General features: G+C 45.0%; 1 protein-coding gene and 2 long non-coding RNA genes across 73 annotated transcripts; all 3 read left to right on the forward strand.

Annotated features, from left to right (window-relative positions):
- The first annotated feature begins 5,066 nt into the window (after positions 1–5,066).
- zgc:171566 lies at positions 5,067–20,693 on the forward strand. The gene is made up of 8 exons (XM_052526309.1): positions 5,067–5,533; positions 6,220–6,385; positions 6,738–6,822; positions 7,107–7,245; positions 7,876–7,982; positions 9,664–9,754; positions 12,166–12,303; positions 20,125–20,693. Exons 1-8 carry the CDS (start codon positions 5,431–5,433, stop codon positions 20,244–20,246), a joined length of 951 nt encoding a protein of 316 aa, XP_052382269.1. The 5' UTR covers positions 5,067–5,430; the 3' UTR covers positions 20,247–20,693.
- A 1,126-nt stretch (positions 20,694–21,819) lies between these two features.
- On the forward strand, positions 21,820–24,109 carry LOC127932053 (uncharacterized). 49 transcript variants are annotated; one of them, XR_008143758.1, is made up of 5 exons: positions 21,820–22,147; positions 22,276–22,339; positions 22,404–23,107; positions 23,172–23,363; positions 23,556–23,702. It is a non-coding gene; the product is annotated as an uncharacterized LOC127932053 (long non-coding RNA). The 49 variants fall into 49 exon arrangements; XR_008143756.1 differs by lacking the exon at positions 22,276–22,339 and having other exon boundaries at positions 22,126–22,275; positions 22,404–22,531; positions 22,596–23,107; XR_008143766.1 differs by lacking the exon at positions 22,276–22,339 and having other exon boundaries at positions 22,128–22,275; positions 22,340–22,531; positions 22,596–23,107.
- Positions 24,110–24,297: 188 nt separating this feature from the next.
- Positions 24,298–26,587, forward strand: LOC127932054 (uncharacterized). 23 transcript variants are annotated; one of them, XR_008143794.1, is made up of 8 exons: positions 24,298–24,445; positions 24,519–24,737; positions 24,884–25,029; positions 25,103–25,248; positions 25,322–25,394; positions 25,541–25,686; positions 25,760–25,978; positions 26,052–26,587. It is a non-coding gene; the product is annotated as an uncharacterized LOC127932054 (long non-coding RNA). The 23 variants fall into 23 exon arrangements; XR_008143796.1 differs by having other exon boundaries at positions 25,614–25,686; XR_008143786.1 differs by lacking the exon at positions 25,541–25,686 and having other exon boundaries at positions 25,322–25,540; positions 25,687–25,978.
- Positions 26,588–26,909: the final 322 nt, after the last annotated feature.

The raw sequence follows: 26,909 nt of genomic DNA on the forward strand, positions 1-26,909 counted from the left end.
GCTGCAGGTCTCTCTGGGTAGGCGCGGGTCGTAAAGGAACAGTGGTACCTGATCTCACGTAGCTGGACACAGTACAAACGATAAGACAGTTAGCTGAGTACAGGATGCACTTGCCAGGCAGATTCCGACCGGACGGGACAAGGATGAAGCAAACGAGACGATAGTTTGTTTCTGGCATGAGAAACTCAAACGAGAATCTGACAAAGAAAGAAGCAGGAACAGAGAGAGAAATAGAGACCTAATCAGAGGGAAAAAGGGAACAGGTGGGAAAAGGGTGAACGAGGTAGTTAGAGGAGATGAGGAACAGCTGGAGGAGGAGAGAAAGAGACGGTAACCTAATACGACCAGCAGAGGGAGACAGAGTGAAGAGAAAGAACAGGAACAAGACATAATATGACAAGTCATGACACATTGTAAATGGTTTAAACACTGTTTCTCATGATTCTTCATTGAACTGTGAACAATGATCATGCACCAGTGGAACAACGGTCGTTAAAGACACTAACAGCTTACAGACGGTAGGCAATTAAGGTCACAGTTAAGAAAACTTAGGACACCAAAGAGGCCTTTCTACTGACTCTGAAAAACGCCAAAAGAAAGATTACCAGGGTCCCTGCTCATCTGCGTGAATGTGCCTTAGGCATGCTGCAAGGAGGCATGAGGACTGCAGATGTGGCCAGGGCAATACATTGCCAGGTCCGTACTGTGAGACGCCTAAGACAGCGCTACAGGGAGACCGGACGGACAGCTGATTGTCCTCACAGTGGCAGACTACGTGTAACAAAACCTGCACAGGATCGGTACATCCGAACATCACACCTGCGGGACAGGTACAGGATGGCAACAACAACTGCCCGAGTTACATCAGGAATGCACAATCCCTCCATCAGTGCTCAGACTGTCCTCAATAGGCTGAGAGGCTGGATTGAGGGTTTGTAGGCCTGTTGTAAGGCAGGTCCTCACCAGACATCACTGGCAACAACGTCGCCTATGGGCACAAAACCACCGTCGCTGGACCAGACAGGACTGGCAAAAAGTGCTCTTCACTGACGAGTCGCGGTTTTGTCTCACCAGGAGTGATGGTTTGAGTCGCGTTTATCGTCAAAGGAATGAGCTTTACACCAAGGCCTGTACTCTGGTGGGGGATCGATTTGGAGGTGGAGGGTCCGTCATGGTTTGGGGCAGTGTGTCACAGCATCTTCGGACTGAGCTTTTATTCATTGAAGGCAATCTCAACGCTGTGCATTACAGGGAATAAATTACTGTACAATATGATATTGTTACCATCTGATGCACATTCAATTGTCATAGAAAATCAACACTGCAGAGCTCTCCCTGTACTCTGCCGTGCCCTGATTGTATTACTGCTGATGATATATGATATGGGTCGGCAGGTAGCCTAGTGGTTAGAGTGCTTGACCAGTAACCGAAAGGTTGCTAGATCAAATCCCTGAACTGAAGAGGTAAAAATCTGTTGTTCTGCCCCTGAACAAGGCAGTTAACCCACTGTTCCTAGGCCGTCGTTGTAAATAAGAATTTGTTCTTAACAAAAAAATTAAAATAAAAAGTCCCCAAGAACACAGTGGCCTCCATCATTCTTAAATGGAAGAGGTTTGGAACCACCAAGACTCCTCCTAGAGCTGGCCGCCCGGCTAAACTGAGCAATCGGGGGAGAAGGGCCTTGGTCAGGGAGGTGACCAAGAACCTGATGGTCACTCTGACAGAGCTCCAGAGTTCCTCTGTGGAGATAGGAGAACCTTCCAGAAGGACAACCATCTCTGCAGCACTCCACCAATCAGGCCTTTATGGTAGAGTGGCCAGACGGGAAGACACTCCTCAGTAAAAGGCACATGACAGCCCACATGGAGTTTGCCAAAAGGCACCTAAAGATTCTCAGACCATGAGAAACAAGATTCAAAGGTCTGATGAAACCAAGATTGAACTTGTTCGCCTGAATGCCAAGCATCACGTCTGGAGGAAACCTGGCACCATCCCTACGGTGAAGCATGTCCATGGCAGCATCATGTTGTGGGGGTGTTTTTCAGCAGCAGGGACTGGGAGACTAGTCAGAATTGAGGGAAAGATTAACAGAGAAAAGTACAGAGAGATCCTTGATGAAAACCTGCTCCAGAGCACTCAGGACCTCAGACTGGGTCAAAGGATCACCTTCCAACAGGACAATGACCATAAACACACAGTCAAGACAACTCAGGAGTGGCTTTGGGACATGTCTCTGAATGTCCTTCAGTGGCCCCGCCACAGCCCGGACTTGAACCCAATCGAACATCTCTGTTAAGACCTGAAAATATCTGTGCAGCGACGCTTCCCATCCAACCTGACAGAGCTTGAGAGGATCTGCAGGAAGAATGGGAGAAACTCCCCAAATACAGGTGTGCCAAGCTTGTAGCATCATACCCAAGAAGTCACGAGGCTGTAATCACTGCACAAGGTGCTTCAACAAGTAAAGGGTCTGAATACTTATGAAAATTTGATATTTCCATTTTTTAACATTTGTAATAAATTTGCAAACATTTCTAAAAACCTGTTTTTGCTATGTCATTATGGGGTATTGCGATGTCATTATGGGGTATGATGATGTCATTATGGGGTATTGTGATGTCATTATGGGGTATTGTGATGTCATTATGGGGTATTGCGATGTCATTATGGGGTATTATGATATCATTATGGGGTATTGCGATGTCATTATGGGGTATTATGATATCATTATGGGGTATTGTGATGAGGTGGGAAAAAAAACAATTGTAATCAATTTTAGAATAAGGATGTAATATAACAAAATGTGGAAAAAGTCAAGAGGTCTGAAATGTTTCTAAATGCACTGTATATATCACGGTGGCAAGGCATATGAACTAACAGGTTATAGAGCAAACAACACAATTATCACAACACATCGGTTGTAATATAGCAATTTTGTTTCCTGGCTTCCCCAGTGATTTTACACATGCACCTCTACTGTTCCTGGCCCCAATTTACTAGTCTGGCTATCTCTGGCCTCTCCATCACTGAGATATAATAAAAAGAGCTCTCCATTCTCACAATAACTCATTTCCCAGGATTCCTTGCAGAAAAAGGTATGTTCGATTTGTTCACAGAAGCAGGAGGACACACGAGATGCAGTTGCAGAATGTCATGGAAATTCTAACCAGAAAGAAAGAGAGACTGTAGATTCTTCGAACAACAATTATATTCTAAGATTTGCAAATCTGGAGCAATTAAAAATCCCTCAATGGTGCAGAGTTAAGGCTCAACGAACAAGAGTTGGGTCTCAGCTTTTATAGGTAGGTACAACCTCGTTTGTCTACGTGGCAGTTTAGCAGGTGTGTGAGGTCATGGTAGGTACAACCTCGTTTGTCTACGTGGCAGTTTAGCAGGTGTGTGAGGTCATGGTGGGTACATGTAACCTTTATTTAACTAGGCAAGTCAGTTAAGAACAAATTCTTATTTACAATGACAGCCTACCGGGAAACGGGTGCCTTGTTCAGGAGCAGAATGACAGATTTTTACATTGTCAGCTCGGGGATTTGATCCAACAACATTTCAGTTACTGGCTCTAACCACTAGGCTACCTGCCGCAAACATAGCATACAAAACAAGTGATATCAACATAGCATACAAAACAAGGGATATCAACATAGCATACAAAACAAGGGATATCAACATAGCATACAAAACAAGGGATATCAACATAGCATACAAAACAAGGGATATCAACATAGCATACAAAACAAGGGATATCAACATAGCATACAAAACAAGGGATATCAACATAGCATACAAAACAAGGGATATCAACATAGCATACAAAACAAGTGATATCAACATAGCATACAAAACAAGGGATATCAACATAGCATACAAAACAAGGGATATCAACATAGCATACAAAACAAGGGATATCAACATAGCATACAAAACAAGTGATATCAACATAGCATACAAAACAAGTGATATCAACATAGCATACAAAACAAGGGATATCAACATAGCATACAAAACAAGGGATATCAACATAGCATACAAAACAAGGGATATCAACATAGCATACAAAACAAGTGATATCAACATAGCATACAAAACAAGGGATATCAACATAGCATACAAAACAAGTGATATCAACAGTTTTGTTACAATCTAGCTGCTGCTGCCCAAACTAGCCTCTGATCTTCATATCTCCACATAGCTGTGCCCTTGAAAGATATGAAAAGGACAGGATGGACCACAAACTGTGGTCACTCTCAGACGGCCCTTTGTCTTCGGTCGCGTGACGAAATTACACAAAGACAAGAGTGAAAAAACACTAGCTTCTTCATACATGACAGAAACAGACAGTGGAAATGTATAATGGCTTATACCTGCGTATGTGTATAACAGAGTTTGTCATTTTCCCTCCATAAGTGTGACACCTACAAATGTCAATCATGTTGAATTCATGAATGCCGATGTAATAACAGTAGGGGTGCATGGGTAAAATCACTGGGGAAGCCAAGCCAGGGGGTTTGGGGGGGAACCTATGTGTTGTGATAATTGTGATGTTCCATCCTCTTAGGCCAGGGGCACAATGTATGAATTCATGGTTGGATCCGATTCACCAATATAATCATGGGCCAGGACGGATAATTAAGTAAAACCACAAGTTCGAGATGCAACAATTCACATTTTCTTCTGGCAATGACGTTTGGTTTCATGTGATGTGATTACATTGAAGCCAAATCCAAACTGACTTCCCTTTGCATTTTTTAGGGGGTGGGACCAGGATCATTTACAGTTCAGCTTGCTCAGTTAATTTCAACGCTGATTGGCTGTTATTGTTTGTTTGTTTTTCATCAAGGGAGGCCTAAATGCTATGTGGCTTCGCTTGCATTCAATGCTATGGGCGGCAACAATATCATCCTCTTTTTGACAAGACTGCAGTCAGATAGATGGGCTACACATACAGAGACAGAGGGGGCGCTGTTTCGCTCGTTCGGGGTTTTCTCTAGTGTGATACATTCATCCTCTTGTAATTATTTTATGTTTTGTTTTTTTCTTGATCAATGTTTTGGCGGAAGCCTTGCTTCCCTTGGCATCCATGAATACACGCCACTGAAATAGCATAATGTTGCCTTTTGCGTTATAGCCTGGTTGAAATATGTCGTATGTCCACATGTCATTCGGTGAGTTTTCATAATTGCACACGTGACTGAAACCGATATAAGCTTTTTTTTCACGCGTCCCCCGCCACGCGTGAGAGAATCGATAGGCTTCACTGTAGAGTCCAGGGATTACGCGTCACATAACTGCAGTAGACTACAGCCTCCTCGTTCTCACTGGTACCATCATCACATACCGCGCTGCTGGTCATTTAAGCAGGAGAACTAGTGTCTGCCAATTTTCGCATTTTTATTTTATGTAAGCTACCCGAGGGGAATGAGTCCTCCGTTTGCGGTTCTTGCGGTGTTGGCCGCTTGCCTTTGCGGTGTGCCTCTGCTGGTGGTTTGTAGTGACCATCTAAATTACAGACCCATCATCGGTAAGCCCTTCCGAATCAATCTATAGGGTGACTTTATGTATGAGTGTATCTGGAATGTTCCTTATATGCTGCTGGTAATGTGTTTATTCTAGAATGTTCTGGGACCATTATTGGAGCCAACCAATTTCCAACATGAAATTGTCCATTTTCTAGGAAGTGAAACAAGATAAACTCACTTCAGAATGTCATCTTGATTGTATAGATTTGATAAGTTATAAAAACATATTTGATATTTTTCACTGATCAACGTTAATTCTCGTGTAGCCATTGCAGAGTTATAGACCGGCTGATCAATATTTCGCCTTCTAAAAAGCAGGTTATTTAGAAATGCCTCAAGTGTATATAGGCTAAGTAGCAAAATAGTCTGAAATCGCACATAGACGTTGTTGAGAGGGAGAGAGGGAAAAATAATAATGTGAGATGATGATGGCTGTATATATTAACCACACCTGTCTTCACAGTAACCTTTAACCCTATCTATCAGCTTTAAAGCAAACCAAGTGGAGGGTTTGATGCCGTTTTTGTTGTTTTTCAAAGGAATAGGGCCTTGTCCAAGCCAGAACTGTCCAGGAGTCTATCTCTTGTTTCTGTAGCGTGAGGCAACTTGATGTACAACTACACCCACCTAGACATTATGATGAGTCTTGTTGTAGGTTTTTTTAATGGAAAGTGTATTGTTATTTCAGGTGTCCTGGCCCAGGAGAACATAGTAGGAGACCCTCATGCTCAGGGATCCTCCTACATCGCTGCTTCCTATGTGAAGTACCTGGAGAGTGCCGGAGCCAGAGTTGTTCCCATAAGAATACACCAAACAGATGAAGAATATGAGAAGATATTTCACTCCATAAACGGGTGGGTGAAATTATTGTTTACTGTAAAGAGATGAGGGGATGTTGATCTGGAGACGTCCCAGTTCATTCGAATAATTAAAATGCCAGGGACTTTTGGGCAATTTGGGGCGGCAGCGTAGCCTAGTGGTTAGAGCGTTGGACTAGTAACCGGAAGGTTGCAAGTTCAAACCCCCGAGCTGACAAGTTACAAATCTGTCGTTCTGCCCCCTGAACAGGCAGTTAACCCACTGTTCCTAGGCCATCATTGAAAATAAGAATTTGTTCTTAACTGACTTGCCTGGTTAAATAAAGGTAAAAAAATATGAACAAATATGATTTGAATTTGATTCTGATTGGTTGATTGGTTGTTTTAGGTTGCTGCTACCAGGAGGGGATGTTGATCTGGAGACGTCCCAGTTCAGTCGATTGTCAAAGATCTTCTATGATCTGGCCATCAAGGTACATAATATAATAAATGTATCAGTTCCGTACCCATCAAAATCCAATTTGGTTTTTATCCCTGATTGACAATGGCTGTTTTTGAAATTGTTTTCAGTAACTATATAAGTTTTAAATGTTGAATATTCTGTTTGGTACCCACAGTTTAAGACTCCCCTTGACCCTGACCTTTCTATAAACAGTGTAGTGGTGGAGTGTCCACTATATTGCTTCCACCTGTTGAGCAGAACGTCCGGTTGATTCTTGGTCCTCTTGTCGTCATTGTCGTTCCTCTCTCCATGCAGGCCAACGATGCGTCCGAGTACTTCCCTATTTGGGGTACGTGCCAAGGTCTTCAGCAGATGACCGTACTGACCAGCAACAAGAACCTCCTGACTCTAACAGACACTAAGGCTGTGGCCCTGCCTCTCACATTCACCCCAGGTCAGAGACGGCACCACGTTACTGCAGACTTTAGGAGTGAAGGCCTGTGTTTGTCTATGAATATTGATATTGTGCCTTGTACACTGCACAGACCAGGTTTCCCCTCCATAGGAGTACAGGGCTGCGTTCATTTGGGCAGCAAATAGAAAGAAAACCATTACGTTTTCCATTGCTTGACTAAATGCCGGGGGAGAAAAACGGTCCCTGGACCAAAAGAAACTGACCATTGATCTTGACAATCCATTTTTGACATTTTTTAAAACTAGAATCTGCAGTTGAAATAATAACCCCAGAGGCCAAAACGGTGAAGGATGGGCCTGGAGAAATGTAACCACTTTCAAATTCATAGACCGAGCTATGGATGCAAGGACTGACCATCCATGATATATTATAGATTTATCATGTGTTGAGGCTATACATTGTTTACATTCACATTGTTTACAAACGTTAGAAGAAGAAAAGTGTATTTTGTGGTTCTGATTGGGTACGACAGGCATTTTATTTTATATTCTTTAAGAATCAACGGATGTATATATAATTAATTTACCAAAAATGTATGTAAGTCCAAAAATGTATGTAGCAACTAAGGATTCAAGCTTTTAATATTTGATTTACCTTTGTTTACCACAGCTTCACAGAACAGCCGTCTGTTCAAGACCTTCCCCGGTAGCCTACTACAGTCTCTGTCAGAGGACAACATCACCTCCAACTTCCACAGCTGGAGTCTGTCGCTACAGGTACCGTCTGATCACGTCAATAAACACACAGGAATATGTCTCTGCTACTGTCTGACTGCTGGCTGACTTGTTTTTAGGACTGATAGACTTGTTCTTAGAAAGAGTACAGAAGTGACCACATAGTGTTTGAACAAACAATATTTTATCAAATTAAAATGCCTCTTTTTTTAAGTAAAAAAATATATATATATTTATGGATTTAAAGAGCGCTGTGTTTCGGACAGCATGGTATTCGTCAGGGTGAAGGCCATGCTGCCCAAATAACTCATCAGTTCGCAGGACTTTGTTACATTGAACATGCCATTCAAAGAAAGGCATTTGTATCACATGAAGAGTGCCTTGGTCATCCTCGTTTTTCTGTTGACCAATGAACCCCTTTTTGTTTTACCGACAAGCAGCTGTCTACAGAGCCCTACTATTGTGTCCTTATCAGTGCTTTCTTCCTCGTCTCTTCTACAAGCATTACTCTGTATGTGAATTATTCATCTTGTCAAAACACTGAGCTGAAGGTGTAATACCGCATTCCTGTTCCGAGAATGTCTGAAGACTTGTTTGAATGTCTGTCAGAGTTACCATGTACAGATTACCTCAACTAGCCTGTGTCAGTCACTTCGCCCCCACCTACATGTACAGATGACCTCAACTAGCCTGTGTGTCAGTCACTTCGCCCCCACCTACATGTACAGATGACCTCAACTGGCCTGTGTGTCAGTCACTTCGCCCCCACCTACATGTACAGATTACCTCAACTGGCCTGTGTGTCAGTCACTTCGCCCCCACCTACATGTACAGATTACCTCAACTGGCCTGTGTGTCAGTCACTTCGCCCCCACCTACATGTACAGATTACCTCAACTGGCCTGTGTGTCAGTCACTTCGCCCCCACCTACATGTACAGATTACCTCAACTGGCCTGTGTGTCAGTCACTTCGCCCCCACCTACATGTACAGATTACCTCAACTGGCCTGTGTGTCAGTCACTTCGCCCCCACCTACATGTACAGATTACCTCAACTGGCCTGTGTGTCAGTCACTTCGCCCCCACCTACATGTACAGATTACCTCAACTGGCCTGTCAGTCACTTCGCTCCCCACCTACATGTACAGATTACCTCAACTGGCCTGTCAGTCACTTCGCCCCCACCTACATGTACAGATTACCTCAACTAGCCTGTGTCAGTCACTTCGCCCCCACCTACATGTACAGATTACCTCAACTGGCCTGTGTGTCAGTCACTTCGCCCCCACCTACATGTACAGATTACCTCAACTAGCCTGTGTGTCAGTCACTTCGCCCCCACCTACATGTACAGATTACCTCAACTAGCCTGTACCCCTGCACACTGACTCCGGTGCCCCCTGTATATAGCCTCGTTATTCTTAGTGTTTTTATAATTACTTTATTTTAGTCTACTTGGTAAATATTTTCTTCTTCTTGAACTGCACTGTTGGTTAAGGGCTTGTAAGTAAGTATTGCAAGGTAAAGTCTACACTTGTTGTATTCGGCGCATGTGACAAATAAAGTTTGATTTGAATATATATTGTCCTATTCCTTTGTAGACATGTCAGTTTCCTAGACTAGAGCAAAATAAATATGTATGTATTTCTCAGCAACAATGTAACTTTTTTTTAAATTCCGGAACATTCCAAAATAACTAAATGTAATGATTCATGTCACCAGAACTACAGCCGGAATGTCAAACTGAAACGTTTCTACAAGATTCTGACCACTAACACAGACGGCAGGAGAGAGTTCGTTTCTACCATGGAAGGTACTGTACGGTGTCTGAGCTTGGCTGGAGGGACTTTAGTCACAAGGTTAACTTGGCAGTCAAATGTTGTCAGCGTTTACTGGTAGAACTTATCACTTTTCAGCTGATATCTGTTAAGCTGGTCTTGGACAAATGTTTTACTGTATTTGAATAGACTGTTGTCTGTAGGTAAACATTATGTAACCATGGGATCCCTGCAGATGTGTGTGTGTGTGCAATCCTTCACAAGCAGGGTATGTTGATTCACACGTTTTCAACTGATGTTTTTAAAATACATTTACTTCAGTGTGTTGATTTATCAATCGGTCATGTCCACAAGACCCCAGGTCCAGGTGCTAATCAGTCACACTGTACCTGGAGACTAGAGTGGTCTGTTTTCTGCTGTCTAATGGCCCACACTGTACCTGGAGACTAGAGTGGTCTGTTTTCTGCTGTCTAATGGCCCACACTGTACCAGGAGACTAGTGGTCTGTTTTCTGCTGTCTAATGGCCCACACTGTACCTGGAGACTATAGTGGTCTGTTTTCTGCTGTCTATTGGCCCACACTGTACCTGGAGACTATAGTGGTCTGTTTTCTGCTGTCTAATGGCCCACACTGTACCTGGAGACTAGAGTGGTCTGTTTTCTGCTGTCTACTGGCCCACACTGTACCAGGAGACTAGTGGTCTGTTTTCTGCTGTCTACTGGCCCACACTGTACCTGGAGACTAGTGGTCTGTTTTCTGCTGTCTAATGGCCCACACTGTACCTGGAGACTAGTGGTCTGTTTTCTGCTGTCTAATGGCCCACACTGTACCTGGAGACTAGTGGTCTGTTTTCTGCTGTCTAATGGCCCACACTGTACCTGGAGACTAGAGTGGTCTGTTTTCTGCTGTCTAATGGCCCACACTGTACCTGGAGACTAGTGGTCTGTTTTCTGCTGTCTAATGGCCCACACTGTACCTGGAGACTAGAGTGGTCTGTTTTCTGCTGTCTAATGGCCCACACTGTACCAGGAGACTAGTGGTCTGTTTTCTGCTGTCTAATGGCCCACACTGTACCTGGAGACTAGTGGTCTGTTTTCTGCTGTCTAATGGCCCACACTGTACCTGGAGACTAGTGGTCTGTTTTCTGCTGTCTAATGGCCCACACTGTACCTGGAGACTAGTGGTCTGTTTTCTGCTGTCTAATGGCCCACACTGTACCTGGAGACTAGTGGTCTGTTTTCTGCTGTCTAATGGCCCACACTGTACCTGGAGACTAGAGTGGTCTGTTTTCTGCTGTCTAATGGCCCACACTGTACCAGGAGACTAGTGGTCTGTTTTCTGCTGTCTACTGGCCCACACTGTACCAGGATACTAGAGTGGTCTGTTTCCTGCTGTCTACTGGCCCACACTGTACCAGGAGACTAGAGTGGTCTGTTTTCTGCTGTCTAATGGCCCACACTGTACCAGGAGACTAGTGGTCTGTTTTCTGCTGTCTAATGGCCCACACTGTACCTGGAGACTAGTGGTCTGTTTTCTGCTGTCTAATGGCCCACACTGTACCAGGAGACTAGAGTGGTCTGTTTTCTGCTGTCTAATGGCCCACACTGTACCAGGATACTAGTGGTCTGTTTTCTGCTGTCTAATGGCCCACACTGTACCTGGAGACTAGTGGTCTGTTTTCTGCTGTCTAATGGCCCACACTGTACCAGGATACTAGTGGTCTGTTTTCTGCTGTCTAATGGCCCACACTGTACCAGGAGACTAGAGTGGTCTGTTTTCTGCTGTCTAATGGCCCACACTGTACCAGGAGACTAGAGTGGTCTGTTTTCTGCTGTCTAATGGCCCACACTGTACCAGGATACTAGTGGTCTGTTTTCTGCTGTCTAATGGCCCACACTGTACCTGGAGACTAGTGGTCTGTTTTCTGCTGTCTAATGGCCCACACTGTACCAGGATACTAGTGGTCTGTTTTCTGCTGTCTAATGGCCCACACTGTACCAGGAGACTAGAGTGGTCTGTTTTCTGCTGTCTAATGGCCCACACTGTACCAGGAGACTAGAGTGGTCTGTTTTCTGCTGTCTAATGGCCCACACTGTACCAGGATACTAGTGGTCTGTTTTCTGCTGTCTAATGGCCCACACTGTACCAGGAGACTAGAGTGGTCTGTTTTCTGCTGTCTAATGGCCCACACTGTACCAGGAGACTAGAGTGGTCTGTTTTCTGCTGTCTAATGGCCCACACTGTACCTGGAGACTAGTGGTCTGTTTTCTGCTGTCTAATGGCCCACACTGTACCAGGATACTAGAGTGGTCTGTTTTCTGCTGTCTAATGGCCCACACTGTACCAGGATACTAGAGTGGTCTGTTTTCTGCTGTCTAATGGCCCACACTGTACCAGGAGACGAGTTGTTCTAGTATACATGTTCTGTCTGTTTTCCTGTTCCAGCATACCACTATCCGTTCTATGCTGTCCAGTGGCACCCTGAGAAGAGTCCCTTTGAGTGGGTAGATAAACCAGGCATGGTCCACTCTGCTGCCTCTGTCAGAGCATCCTTCTACACAGCACACTTCTTTGTCTCAGAGGGTGAGTTATTTTAGTCCACTTTTCTTTAAGCAGGCAAATCAGTTAAGAATGACGCTGGCCTGGGGAGGGACTGTAGGACGCTGGCCTGGGGAGGGACTGTAGGACGCTGGCCTGGGGAGGGACTGTAGGACGCTGGCCTGGGGAGGGACTGTAGGACGCTGGCCTGGGGAGGGACTGTAGGACGCTGGCCTGGGGAGGGACTGTAGGACGCTGGCCTGGGGAGGGACTGTAGGACGCTGGCCTGGGGAGGGACTGTAGGACGCTGGCCTGGGGAGGGACTGTAGGACGCTGGCCTGGGGAGGGACTGTAGGACGCTGGCCTGGGGAGGGACTGTAGGACGCTGGCCTGGGGAGGGACTGTAGGACGCTGGCCTGGGGAGGGACTGTAGGACGCTGGCCTGGCCTGGGGAGGGACTGTAGGACGCTGGCCTGGGGAGGGACTGTAGGACGCTGGCCTGGGGAGGGACTGTAGGACGCTGGCCTGGGGAGGGACTGTAGGACGCTGGCCTGGGGAGGGACTGTAGGACGCTGGCCTGGGGAGGGACTGTAGGACGCTGGCCTGGGGAGGGACTGGCCTGGGGAGGGACTGTAGGACTGGCCTGGGGAGGGACTGTAGGACGCTGGCCTGGGGAGGGACTGTAGGACGCTGGCCTGGGGAGGGACTGTAGGACGCTGGCCTGGGGAGGGACTGGGGAGGGGGAGGGACTGTAGGACGCTGGCCTGGGGAGGGACTGGGGACTGTAGGACGCTGGCCTGGGGAGGGACTGCTGGCCTGGGGAGGGACTGTAGGACGCTGGCCTGGGGAGGGACTGCTGGCCTGGGGAGGGACTGTAGGACGCTGGCCTGGGGAGGGACTGTAGGACGCTGGCCTGGGGAGGGACTGTAGGACGCTGGCCTGGGGAGGGACTGTACAGTTATTGGACCATTAACCTGTAGATGACAGGTCATCCTACAGTCATGCATTGTGTCAGATAAACACCATGATTTGTTAACCCTACATTACACTAGCCTTTCATTATCCAGTGCTTTCTCAGTGTATTCATAGCCCTTTTCCCGCGTTTTGTTATGTTAGCCTTATTTGATAAATTAATGTAATGTTTTTTTCCCTCAATCTACTCACAATACCCCAAAATGACAAAATGTTTTTTTAGACATTTTAGCAAATGTGTATATATATATATATATTTTTTAAACGGATACCACATTTAAGTAAGTATTCAGACCCTTTACTCAGTACTTTGTTGAAGCTGTACGTGCTGTAGACTTCCGGTGCCGACAGAGATGGCCGCTTCGCGTTCCTAGGAAACTGTGCAGTATTTTTTTTTTTTTAATTACGTGTTATTTCTTACATTGCATCCCCAAGTAATCTTAGGTTTCATTACATTCAGTCGGAAGGAGCTACTGGATAGAGGAGCAACATCAACTCACCATCATTATGTCCAGGAATACGACTTTCCCGAAGAGGATCCTCTGTTTGGACCACCACCCAGGACAATGGATCTGATCCTAGCCAGAGAGCCAAAACATCGTCACTGTAAAAGGGGCAGACGAAGCGGTCTTCTGGTCAGGCTCCGGAGACGGGCACATCACACACCTCTCCCTAGCATACTACTCACCAATGTCCAGTCTGTAAGGTTGATGAAATCCAAGGAAAGGGTAGCATTTCAGAGAGACATAAGAGACTAACGTTCTTTGCTTCACGGAAACATGGCTCACTCGAGGGACTCTTATCGGAGTCGGTACAGCCAGCTGGTTTCTTCACGCATCGCGCCGACAGAAACGGGCATCTTTCTGGTAAGAATAGTATGCCTTATGATTAAGGAGACGTGGTGTGAATTCCTCCCAATCAAATGTCGACCGCATTATCTACCAAGAGAATTCTCTTCGATTATAATCACAGCCGCATATATTCCCCCCCCCCAAAGCAGACACATCAATGGCCCTGAACGAATTGTATTTTATGTAAATTTTATGTAAAATGGAAACTATATTCAATCATTTTAACAAGGCTAATCTGAAAACAAGACTCCATAAATTCTATCAGCATATCCAAAGGGCTGGCAAAACCCTGGATCATTCTAACTCAATGGCCCTGAATGACCATCCATTTTGTATTTTATAGACCGAGACTAAAACCGGAAGCTTTATGCTCAACACTGGTCCGACTGATCTGATTCCACACTTCAAGATTGCTTCGGTCCGTGGACTGGGATATGTTCATTTGACGAATGATTCGGTGAGGCTGCATTCAATGTAGCTGGGGTGATTTTAACAAGGCTAATCTGAAAAAACCAAGACTGACCAAATAAACCAATTCCCTCCCAAGGCAATCAAACAAGCATATATAGAGACAAAGTAGAGTCACAATTCAATGGCTCAGACACACCAGGGCTCTACAGGGATTACAAAACCAGCCCCGTGGATGTCTTGCTTGACAGACTTATTACCACTGAACTGCTACCAAAACCTGTGGACTCTCCTTCACTGCAGCCGATGTGAGTAAAACATTTAAACGTGTTCACCCTAGGCTGACCACGTCCTCAGAGCATGTGCCCATTTTGTTTTATGGACTCAATCCTGTCTGCTCTTCCCACATGCTTCAAGAGGGCCACCATCTTTCCTGTTCCCAAGAAAGCTAAAACTGAGCTAAACGACTATCGCCCATCACTCACTTCAGTCATCATGAAGTGCAGCATAGTACCCTCCAAACACCCTAGACCCACACCAATCATCCACAGCTCGAGACCCCCATCTGGACAAGAGGAATCTCTGTTCATCGACTACAGCTCAGCATTTAACAGCATAGTACCCTCAAACTCATCATCAAGCTGCCCTGGGTCTCGAATTGAGTACTGGACTTCCTGATGGACCGACCCCAGGTGGTGAGGGTAGGTAACATCTCCACCCCGCTGATCCTCAACACTGGAGCCCCTCAAGGGTGCATTCTGAGCCCTCTCCTGTACTCCCTGTTCACCCACGACTGCGTGGCCATGTAAGCCTCCAACTCGATCATCAAGTTTGCAGATGACACTACAGTGGTAGGCTTGGTTACCAACAACGAAGAGACTGCTAGAGGGAGGAGGTGAGGGCCCTCGGAGTGTGGTGTCAGGAAAATAACCTCCCACTCAACGTCAACAAAACAGAGATGATCGTGGACTTCAGGAAACCGCCCTCAACCGTAAGGCTCTCCAGAGGGTAGTGAGGTCTGCACAACGCATCACTGGGGGCAAACTACCTGCCCTCCAGGACACCTACACCACCCGATGTTACAGGAAGGCCATTAAGATCATCAAGGACAACAACCACCCGAGTCACTGCCTGTTCACCCCGCTATCATCCAGAAGTTGAGGTCAGTACAGGTGCATCAAAGCTGTGACCGAGAGACTGAAAAACAGCTTCTATCAAGGCCATCAGACTGGTGGATGTTTAACACTAACATTGAATGGCTGCTGCCAACATACTGACTCAACTCCAGCCACTTTAATAATGGAAAGATTGATGTAAAAATGTATCACTAGCCACTTTAAACAATGCCACTTAATATAATGTTTACAGACATTTACATTTAAGTCATTTAGCAGACGCTCTTATCCAGAGCGACTTACAAACTGGTGCATTCACAGACCCTACATTACTCATCTCATATGTATATACTGTACTCTTATCATCTACTTCATCTTGCCTATGCCATTCTGTACCATCACTCATTCATATCTTTATGTACATGTTCTTTATCCCTTTACACTTGTGTGTGTGTATAAGGTAGTAGTTATGAAATTGTTAGGTTAGATTACTCGTTGGTTATTACTGCATTGTCGGAACTAGAAGCACAAGCATATCGCTACACTCGCATTAACATCTGCTAACCATGTGTATGTGACAAATACAATTTGATTTGAAGCACCTTTTGCAGCGATTACAGCCTCAAGTCTTCTTGGGTATGACGCTACAAGCTTGGCACACCTGTATTTGGAGTTTCTGCCTTCTCTGCAGATCCTCTCAAGCTCTGCTATTTTCAGGTCTCTCCAGAGATGTTCAAGTCCGGGCTCTGGCTGGGCCACTCAAGTACATTCAGAGACTCCTACGTTGTCTTGGCTGTGTTGTCCTGTTCGAAGGTGAAACTTCACCCCAGTCCTGAGCGGTCTGGAACAGGTTTTCCTCAAGGATCCCTCTGTACTTATCTCAGTTCATCTTTCCCGTCTCCCAGTCCCTGCTGCTGAAAAACATCCCCACAACATGATGATGCCACCACCATGCTTCACCGTAGGGAATGTGCCATGTTTCCCCCAGATGTGACACTTGGTATTCAGGCCAAAGAGTTCAATCTTGGTTTCATCAGACCAGAGAATCTTGTTTCTTATGGTCTGAGAGTCCTTTAGGCTCCTTTTCGCAAAATCCAAGCAGGCTGTCATGTGCCTTTTACTGAGGAGAGTGGCTTCCGTCTGGCCACTCTACCATAATGGCCTGATTGGTGGAGTGCTGCAGAGATGGTTGTCCTTCTGGAAGGTTCTCCCATCTCCACAGAGGAGCTCTGGAGCTCAGTCTGTGACCATCGGGTTCTTGGTCACCTCCCTGACCAAGGCCCTTCTCCCCCCATTGCTCAGTTTGACCGGGCAGCCAGCACTAGGAAGAGTCTTGGTGATTCCAAACTTCTTCCATTTAAGAATGATGGAGGTCACTGAGTTCTTTGGGACCTTCTATGCTGCAGAAATGTTTTGGTACCCTTCCCCAGGTCTGTGCCTCGACACAATCCTGTCTCGGAGCTCTACGGACAATTCCTTCGACCTCATGGCTTGGTTTTTACTCTGACATGAACTGTCAACTGTGGGACATTTATATAGACAGGTGTGTGTGTGCCTTTCCAAATCATGTCCAATTTAATTTACCACAGGTGGACTCCAATGAAGTTGTATAAACATCAAGGATGATCAATGGAAACAGGATGCACCTGAGCTCATTTTCGAGTCTCATAGCAAAATATCAGAATACTTATGTAAATTAAGGTATTTCTGTTTTTTGATTTTTTTTTTTCTATACATTTGCAAACATTTCTAAACCTGTTTTCACTTTGTCATTATGGGGTATTGTACGTAGATTGAGGGGGGGATTTTTTTATTTATTTAAATTTAAATCTAATTTTAGAATAAGGCTGAAAGTAAGAAAACGTGGAAAAAGTGAAGGAGTCTGAATACTTTCCGGATGCACTGTACACATGTGTATATGACACGAGCCTGGTCTGGTTTGAGTTGAGCCAACTCCGTATTATTGTAATGCAACAGTATGGTTGGTTACACAGACACTGAAAACAAATATTAACTTAAGTATTGGTCCCATGTTTCATTTTATTTTTATTATATAGATGCCAGAAATGTTCTACACACGCAAGAAGCTTTTTTTCTCTCATATGTTGTACACACTTGTTTACATCCCTGTTAATGAGCATTTCTTCTTTTACTAAGATAATCCATCCACTTGACAGGTGTGGCGTAATTAAACAGCATGATCATTACACAGGTGCACCTTGTGCTGGGGACAAAAGGCCACTCTAAAATGTGCAGTTTTGTCACACAATACAATGCCAGAGATGTCTCAAGTCTTGATGGAGCGTGGCAATTTGGCATGATGACTGTGGGAATATCCACCAGAGCTGTTGCCAGAGACATTTTGTATTTTTCTACCATAAGCCACCTCCAACATCATTTTAGAGAATTTGGCAGCATGTCCAACCGGCCTCACAACCGCAGACCACATGTAACCATGCCAGCCCAGGACCTCCACATCTGGTATTTGCACAACCAAATCATTTCTGCACAAACTGTCTGACGCCACCTCAGGAAAGCTCATCTGTGTGTCTAATCATCCTCACCAGGGTCTTGATCTGACTGCAGTTCGGCGTCATCACAAACTTCAGTGGGCAAATGCTCACCTTCAATGGCCGCTGGCACGCTGGAGAAGTGTGCTCGTCATGGCTAAATCAGTTCCAACTGTACCGGGCAGACGGTTTGTATGGTGTTTGTGGGCGAGCGGTTTGCTGATGTCAACGTTGTGAACAGAGTGCCTGCCCCATGTTGGCGGTGGGGTTATGGTGTGGGCGGGCAGGCATAAGCTACGGACAACGGACACAATTTTGTATTTTATCGATGGCAATTTGAATGCACGGAGATACGGTGACGAGATCCCGAGGCCCGTTGTCGTGCCATTCATCCACCGCCATCACCTCATGTTTCAGCATGATAATACACAGCCCCATGTCACAAGGATCTGGACGCAATTCCTGGAAGCTGAAAATGTCCCAGTTCTTCAATGGCCTGCATACTCACCAGACACGTCACCCGTTGAGCATGTTTGGGATGCTCTGGATCAACGTATACGACAGTGTATTCCAGTTCCCGCCAATATAAAGCAACTTTGCACGGCCATTGAAGAGGAGTGGGACAACATTCTACAGGCCACAATCAACAGCCTGATCAAATCTATGCGAAGGAGATGTCGCACTGCATGAGGCAAATGGTGGTCACACCAGATACTGACTGGTTTTCTGATCCACAGCAGATACTGACTGGTTTTCTGATCCACAGCAGATACTGACTGGTTTTCTGATCCACAGCAGATACTGACTGGTTTTCTGATCCACAGCAGATACTGACTGGTTTTCTGATCCACAGCAGATACTGACTGGTTTTCTGATCCACAGCAGATACTGACTGGTTTTCTGATCCACAGCAGATACTGACTGGTTTTCTGATCCACAGCAGATACTGACTGGTTTTCTGATCCACAGCAGATACTGACTGGTTTTCTGATCCACAGCAGATACTGACTGGTTTTCTGATCCACAGCAGATACTGACTGGTTTTCTGATCCACAGCAGATACTGACTGGTTTTCTGATCCACAGCAGATACTGACTGGTTTTCTGATCCACAGCAGATACTGACTGGTTTTCTGATCCACAGCAGATACTGACTGGTTTTCTGATCCACAGCAGATACTGACTGGTTTTCTGATCCACAGCAGATACTGACTGGTTTTCTGATCCACAGCAGATACTGACTGGTTTTCTGATCCACAGCAGATACTGACTGGTTTTCTGATCCACAGCAGATACTGACTGGTTTTCTGATCCACACCAGATACTGACTGGTTTTCTGATCCACACCAGATACTGACTGGTTTTCTGATCCACACCAGATACTGACTGGTTTTCTGATCCACACCAGATACTGACTGGTTTTCTGATCCACAGCAGATACTGACTGGTTTTCTGATCCACAGCAGATACTGACTGGTTTTCTGATCCACAGCAGATACTGACTGGTTTTCTGATCCACAGCAGATACTGACTGGTTTTCTGATCCACAGCAGATACTGACTGGTTTTCTGATCCACAGCAGATACTGACTGGTTTTCTGATCCACAGCAGATACTGACTGGTTTTCTGATCCACAGCAGATACTGACTGGTTTTCTGATCCACACCAGATACTGACTGGTTTTCTGATCCACAGCAGATACTGACTGGTTTTCTGATCCACAGCAGATACTGACTGGTTTTCTGATCCACACCCCTAACTGTTTTTTTTTTTTTAATAGGCACACTATCTGTGATCCAACAGATTCATATCTGTATTCCCAGTCATGTGAAATCCATAGATTAGGGCCCAATTCATGTATTTCAATTGACTGATTTCCTTTTATATGAACTGTAACTCAGTAATTGTTGCATTTTTATTCAGTGTAGTAGGCCTGTAGATGTGGGAGTATGTTAGTGTTTAAACACAGTTGTCTAATCTCTTGTTGTCCTACTCATCCTCCTATTCACAGCCATGAAGAATCATCACGTGTTCTCTTCAACCAGTGAGGAGGAGAGGGCTCTCATCTACAACTATTCTCCTGTATTCACAGGTCTAGATGGTATATTTGTGCAAAATTATTACTTTGATTAGATTTAACAATTGATTATAGTCTCTTTAAACTGTAAAAAAATAAACTGCATTTGTATTTGAGCTCTGATTTAGCTGTAAAAAAAAAAAAAATGTTTTGGATCGGTGTTTATTGCAGATGGATGATTCTAAAATGTTAGGTTTTTTTAAAGTTTTTTTTAAACTTTGTTTGGAGTCTTGATGTGTTTTTAAAACATGTTGAAATATATTGGATGTGAAGATATCGTTTTTTAATTAATGGGGTAAATATGTACATTCTTACTGCCATTATGACAACGTGACTGTAACGTCTGAAAACAGAACCCGAAAACTGCCTGCACACGAATGCAAAAAGTATTCTGAATTCATCTGTTTTGTGATGCATTTGAAAGCACATTTTAGTGCCATCACAATAGTTTTTTTTTTTATTGTTTTACCCAAATTAATGGACAATAAAGTCTGCAAACAAAACCTTGTTGACATTGTTTCTTATATTGGGCCAGTCAGCTGCCATCTATCATCAATATGTGCTTGAATATTCAGATTCAAGCACATATAAGTACCTCCAGAATTGGGAGGTTATTTCTATAGTATACACTAGATGGTGCAATTGTATAATTTCATTATCATATAGGCTACAAGCAATCAGACTAAGTCCTACTAAAGCAGCATTTCACAAATGTTTATTTTTTCCATACATTACATGATACATAACAAAACAGTGAAATGTAAACTAACATGAAATTTTAAAAAATGTAAAAGTTTCTAACACTAATGAACATTCATAAAATCAATAACTTCTAAACTTCTCTCTAGCCGACTCTCACTCGGTGTTAGCAATGGCACCTGGGGATAATTCTTATACAAATGACATACGAGAAACCTGACATTTTAATGCCACTGAGCAGCTTATATGATAGAGACAACAGCGCAGGAGCAATACAAGGAGCTGCCCACACACAGACCTACGGCTGGTTTCCAATAAGCCTAGTCCTGGACAAACATTTTCAATTTAGATTTTTCCCATTAATAATGACAAGAGTTCAGACCCACCCATCCAGAACCTCAGGACCTACTCTCTGAACTTTCCTGGGTCGTGTTCATTAGGGAACTCAATGTAAAATGCTTTAAATTTGTTTGTTTTTATGAATGTTTGTTATTGGACCAGATCCCAAGTAGTCCTTCCCTGATTGTCAGTTTTCTTCCGTTTGTTGCCTAATGAACATGACCCTGGAGAGGTCAACTGTCCAATACAGATTTTAAAGAGCACATTGTGGATATCTGCTTGTCTAGTGCAAAATAAAAACAGGAGATGTTATTCCTCCCTCCCCTCAGCCATCCCACTCTCCTTCCAGCCACCCCTCTCATCCATCCATCCATTCCTCCCTCTCATCAGCCATCCCACTCTCCTTCCAGCCACCCCTCTCATCCATCCCACTCTCCTTCCAGCCCACCCCTCTCATCCATCCATTCCTCCCTCCCCTCAGCCATCCCACTCTCCTTCCAGCCACCCCTCTCATCCATCCATCCATTCCTCCCTCCCCTCAGCCATCCCACTCTCCTTCCAGCCACCCCTCTCATCCATCCATTCCTCCCTCCCCTCAGCCATCCCACTCTCCTTCCAGCCCATCCATCCATTCCTCCCTCCCCTCAGCCATCCCACTCTCCTTAGAGCCACCCCTCTCATCCATCCATCCATTCCTCCCTCCCTCTCATCAGCCATCCCACTCTCCTTCCAGCCACCCCTCTCATCCATCCATCCATTCCTCCCTCTCTCCCCTCAGCCATCCCACTCTCTCTTCCTCCCATCCAGCCATCCCTCCACTAAAGCGTTAGTTTAGTACCACAGGAGATTGCAGAGGGGAGGGCGGCTCATAATGTCTGGAATGGAGTAAATGGAATGGGGTCAACCACATGGAAACCAGGTGAGGGCGACTCATAATGTCTGGAATGGAGTAAATGGAATGGGGTCAACCACGTGGAAACCAGGTGAGGGCGACTCATAATGTCTGGAATGGAGTAAATGGAATGGGGTCAACCACGTGGAAACCAGGTGAGGGCGACTCATAATGTCTGGAATGGAGTAAATGGAATGGGGTCAACCACATGGAAACCAGGTGAGGGCGGCTCATAATGTCTGGAATGGAGTAAATGGAATGGGGTCAACCACGTGGAAACCAGGTGAGGGCGACTCATAATGTCTGGAATGGAGTAAATGGAATGGGGTCAACCACGTGGAAACCAGGTGAGGGCGACTCATAATGTCTGGAATGGAGTAAATGGAATGGGGTCAACCACATGGAAACCAGGTGAGGGCGGCTCATAATGTCTGGAATGGAGTAAATGGAATGGACTCAAACACGTGGAAACCAGGTGAGGGCGACTCATAATGTCTGGAATGGAGTAAATGGAATGGGGTCAAACACGTGGAAACCAGGTGAGGACGGCTCATAATGTCTGGAATGGAGTAAATGGAATGGGGTCAACCACATGGAAACCAGGTGAGGGCGACTCATAATGTCTGGAATGGAGTAAATGGAATGGGGTCAAACACGTGGAAACCAGGTGAGGACGGCTCATAATGTCTGGAATGGAGTAAATGGAATGGACTCAAACACGTGGAAACCAGGTGAGGGCGACTCATAATGTCTGGAATGGAGTAAATGGAATGGGGTCAAACACGTGGAAACCAGGTGAGGGCGGCTCATAATGTCTGGAATGGAGTAAATGGAATGGGGTCAACCACATGGAAACCAGGTGAGGGCGACTCATAATGTCTGGAATGGAGTAAATGGAATGGGGTCAAACACGTGGAAACCAGGTGAGGGCGACTCATAATGTCTGGAATGGAGTAAATGGAATGGGGTCAAACACGTGGAAACCAGGTGAGGGCGACTCATAATGTCTGGAATGGAGTAAATGGAATGGGGTCAAACACCTGGAAACCAGGTGAGGGCGGCTCATAATGTCTGGAATGGAGTAAATGGAATGGGGTCAAACACATGGAAACCAGGTGAGGGCGACTCATAATGTCTGGAATGGAGTAAATGGAATGGGGTCAAACACATGGAAACCAGGTGAGGGCGGCTCATAATGTCTGGAATGGAGTAAATGGAATGGGGTCAAACACATGGAAACCAGGTGAGGGCGACTCATAATGTCTGGAATGGATTAAATGGAATGGGCTCAAACACGTGGAAACCAGGTGAGGGCGACTCATAATGTCTGGAATGAAGTAAATGGAATGGGGTCAAACACATGGAAACCAGGTGAGGGCGGCTCATAATGTCTGGAATGGAGTAAATGGAATGGGGTCAAACACGTGGAAACCAGGTGAGGGCGACTCATAATGTCTGGAATGGAGTAAATGGAATGGGGTCAACCACGTGGAAACCAGGTGTTTTTTGATGTTTCTGTTCAGGCCATTACTATGAGTCCGTCCTCCCCAATTAAGGTGCCACCGACCACCTGCGTTTAGTAGCTTATCCCTACCATATAAGATTGGACTATGCTTTGGGATGATTACACACACACACACACACACACACACACACACACACACACACACACACACACACACACACACACACACACACACACACACACACACACACACACACACACACACACACACACACACACACACTTTAGCTTGTATTTACAGATTTAAGCGTTTCTAACACTCCTCGGCTAAGCACAGTGTACGCTATGAGAGATGTGAACCATCTTGGTGCTATTGATTTCTCTCAAAAAGATCTGAGCTCTATAGCTGACTGCGGACTAAAAACAAAAACATATATCCCACCATTTTGATGCAGAGACAATACTGTCAAGGCAGAGAAGATATATTTAAACTACAGTATGTCATTAGCTTCAGGGCCTCAGCAGAAATACTAGCAGCATGACATTACATTCATATTGACATGCCTTCTACAGTAAAGAGCCCAAAACATTATTCGCTGTGCTTATGATAAATGAATATATATATATATATTTATAAAATTGTAGGGGGGGTTATCAAAGGGAAGCATCATAAATATGGCCAGCCTCAGTTGTTTTGCAGCCTGGTTACCAGAGGTGATTGTGCTTTAGCCAATCCCTTGTTTGTTACCATGACAGCCTCTGTTGTTTTGCAGCCTGGTTACCAGAGGTGATTGTGCTTTAGCCAATCCCTTGTTTGTTACCATGACAGCCTCTGTTGTTTTGCAGCCTGGTTACCAGAGGTGATTGTGTTTCAGCCAATCCCTTGTTTGTTACCATGACAGCCTCAGTTGTTTTGCAGCCTGGTTACCAGAGGTGATTGTGCTTTAGCCAATCCCTTGTTTGTTACCATGACAGCCTCTGTTGTTTTGCAGCCTGGTTACCAGAGGTGATTGTGCTTTAGCCAATCCCTTGTTTGTTACCATGACAGCCTCTGTTGTTTTGCAGCCTGGTTACCAGAGGTGATTGTGCTTTAGCCAATCCCTTGTTTGTTACCATGACAGCCTCTGTTGTTTTGCAGCCTGGTTACCAGAGGTGATTGTGCTTTAGCCAATCCCTTGTTTGTTACCATGACAGCCTCTGTTGTTTTGCAGCCTGGTTACCAGATGTGATTGTGCTTTAGCCAATCCCTTGTTTGTTACCATGACAGCCTCTGTTGTTTTGCAGCCTGGTTACCAGAGGTGATTGTGCTTTAGCCAATCCCTTGTTTGTTACCATGACAGCCTCTGTTGTTTTGCAGCCTGGTTACCAGAGGTGATTGTGCTTTAGCCAATCCCTTGTTTGTTACCATGACAGCCTCTGTTGTTTTGCAGCCTGGTTACCAGAGGTGATTGTGTTTCAGCCAATCCCTTGTTTGTTACTATGACAGCCTCAGTTGTTTTGCAGCCTGGTTACCAGAGGTGATTGTGCTTTAGCCAATCCCTTGTTTGTTACCATGACAGCCTCTGTTGTTTTGCAGCCTGGTTACCAGATGTGATTGTGCTTTAGCCAATCCCTTGTTTGTTACCATGACAGCCTCTGTTGTTTTGCAGCCTGGTTACCAGAGGTGATTGTGCTTTAGCCAATCCCTTGTTTGTTACCATGAAAGCTTCTGTTGTTTTGCAGCCTGGTTACCAGAGGTGATTGTGTTTCAGCCAATCCCTTGTTTGTTACCATGACAGCCTCAGTTGTTTTGCAGCCTGGTTACCAGAGGTGATTGTGCTTTAGCCAATCCCTTGTTTGTTACCATGACAGCCTCTGTTGTTTTGCAGCCTGGTTACCAGAGGAGATTGTGCTTTAGCCAATCCCTTGTTTGTTACCATGACAGCCTCTGTTGTTTTGCAGCCTGGTTACCAGAGGTGATTGTGCTTTAGCCAATCCCTTGTTTGTTACCATGACAGCCTCTGTTGTTTTGCAGCCTGGTTACCAGAGGTGATTGTGCTTTAGCCAATCCCTTGTTTGTTACCATGACAGCCTCAGTTGTTTTGCAGCCTGGTTACCAGAGGTGATTGTGTTTCAGCCAATCTCTTGTTTGTTACCATGACAGCCTCAGTTGTTTTGCAGCCTGGTTACCAGAGTTGATTGTGCTTTAGCCAATCCCTTGTTTGTTACCATGACAGCCTCTGTTGTTTTGCAGCCTGGTTACCAGAGGTGATTGTGCTTTAGCCAATCCCTTGTTTGTTACCATGACAGCCTCTGTTGTTTTGCAGCCTGGTTACCAGAGGTGATTGTGCTTCAGCCAATCCCTTGTTTGTTACCATGACAGCCTCTGTTGTTTTGCAGCCTGGTTACCAGAGGTGATTGTGCTTTAGCCAATCCCTGGTTTGTTACCATGACAGCCTCTGTTGTTTTGCAGCCTGGTTACCAGAGGTGATTGTGTTTCAGCCAATCCCTGGTTTGTTACCGTGCCACAGCAACCAAAGATGACTTGCTAAAGCATTCAGATCAGGCAACCAAGCTAGATATTTGGCTAACTCAGTCTTGATTGTAAAGGAGGCTGGGTATAATGGATGCTTCCAAATGATTGTGTGACTTTGAACTACGATCAGTGTGAACAGATCAGATACAGAGATGGCATTCCAACTTTACATAATAAAACAATAGCACAAAGCGTTTTAACATTCAAACATGTTAAACTAAATGCAATATTCTAATAACTTCAGTAGTTCAACTACGATTATACACGTAACAGAGGGATAATGCCTCTATTCGCTTCAATGTTTCATTATTCTGAAAAGTCCCTGTAGCTGTACAGTGTAAAGTAATAGATGTGAATCATGCTTAGTTGACAACAAAAAAAAGGAAAGCAGAGTAGATAATCAAGTCCATATCATATAATCATAGTCAATTGATAAAACGTCTAAGTAGCTTTAATAAGTTGTTTAAGTGACTTCTGATTACTATACTTTGTCTTTCTGTACTGAACACAAAAAATATATATATAAACGCAACATGCAACAATTTCAACGATTTTACTGAGTTACAGTTCATATAAGGAAATCAGTCAATTGAAATGAATTAATTAGGCCCTAATCTATGGATTTCACATGACTGGGCAGGGGTGTAGCCATGGTTGGGCCTGGGAGGGCATAGGCCCACCCACTGGGGAGCCAGGCCCAGCCAATAAGATTGAGTTTTTCCTCACAAAAGGGCTTTATTACAGACAGAAATACTCCTCAGTTTCATCAGCTGTCCGGGGAGCTGGTCTCAGACGATCCCGCAGGTGAA

The sequence above is a fragment of the Oncorhynchus keta genome, chromosome 10 (genome assembly GCF_023373465.1).
Source record: "Oncorhynchus keta strain PuntledgeMale-10-30-2019 chromosome 10, Oket_V2, whole genome shotgun sequence".
In the NCBI taxonomy this organism is placed as follows: domain Eukaryota; kingdom Metazoa; phylum Chordata; class Actinopteri; order Salmoniformes; family Salmonidae; genus Oncorhynchus; species Oncorhynchus keta.

Bases quoted from the DNA above. Each gene is read 5' to 3' on its own strand.
- zgc:171566 (XM_052526309.1), top strand. From the start codon at position 5,431: ATGAGTCCTCCGTTTGCGGTTCTTGCGGTGTTGGCCGCTTGCCTTTGC. The intron at 6,823-7,106 runs GTACATAATATA...CTCTCCATGCAG, and splicing joins TCTATGATCTGGCCATCAAG to GCCAACGATGCGTCCGAGTA. The intron at 7,246-7,875 runs GTCAGAGACGGC...TGTTTACCACAG, and splicing joins GCCTCTCACATTCACCCCAG to CTTCACAGAACAGCCGTCTG.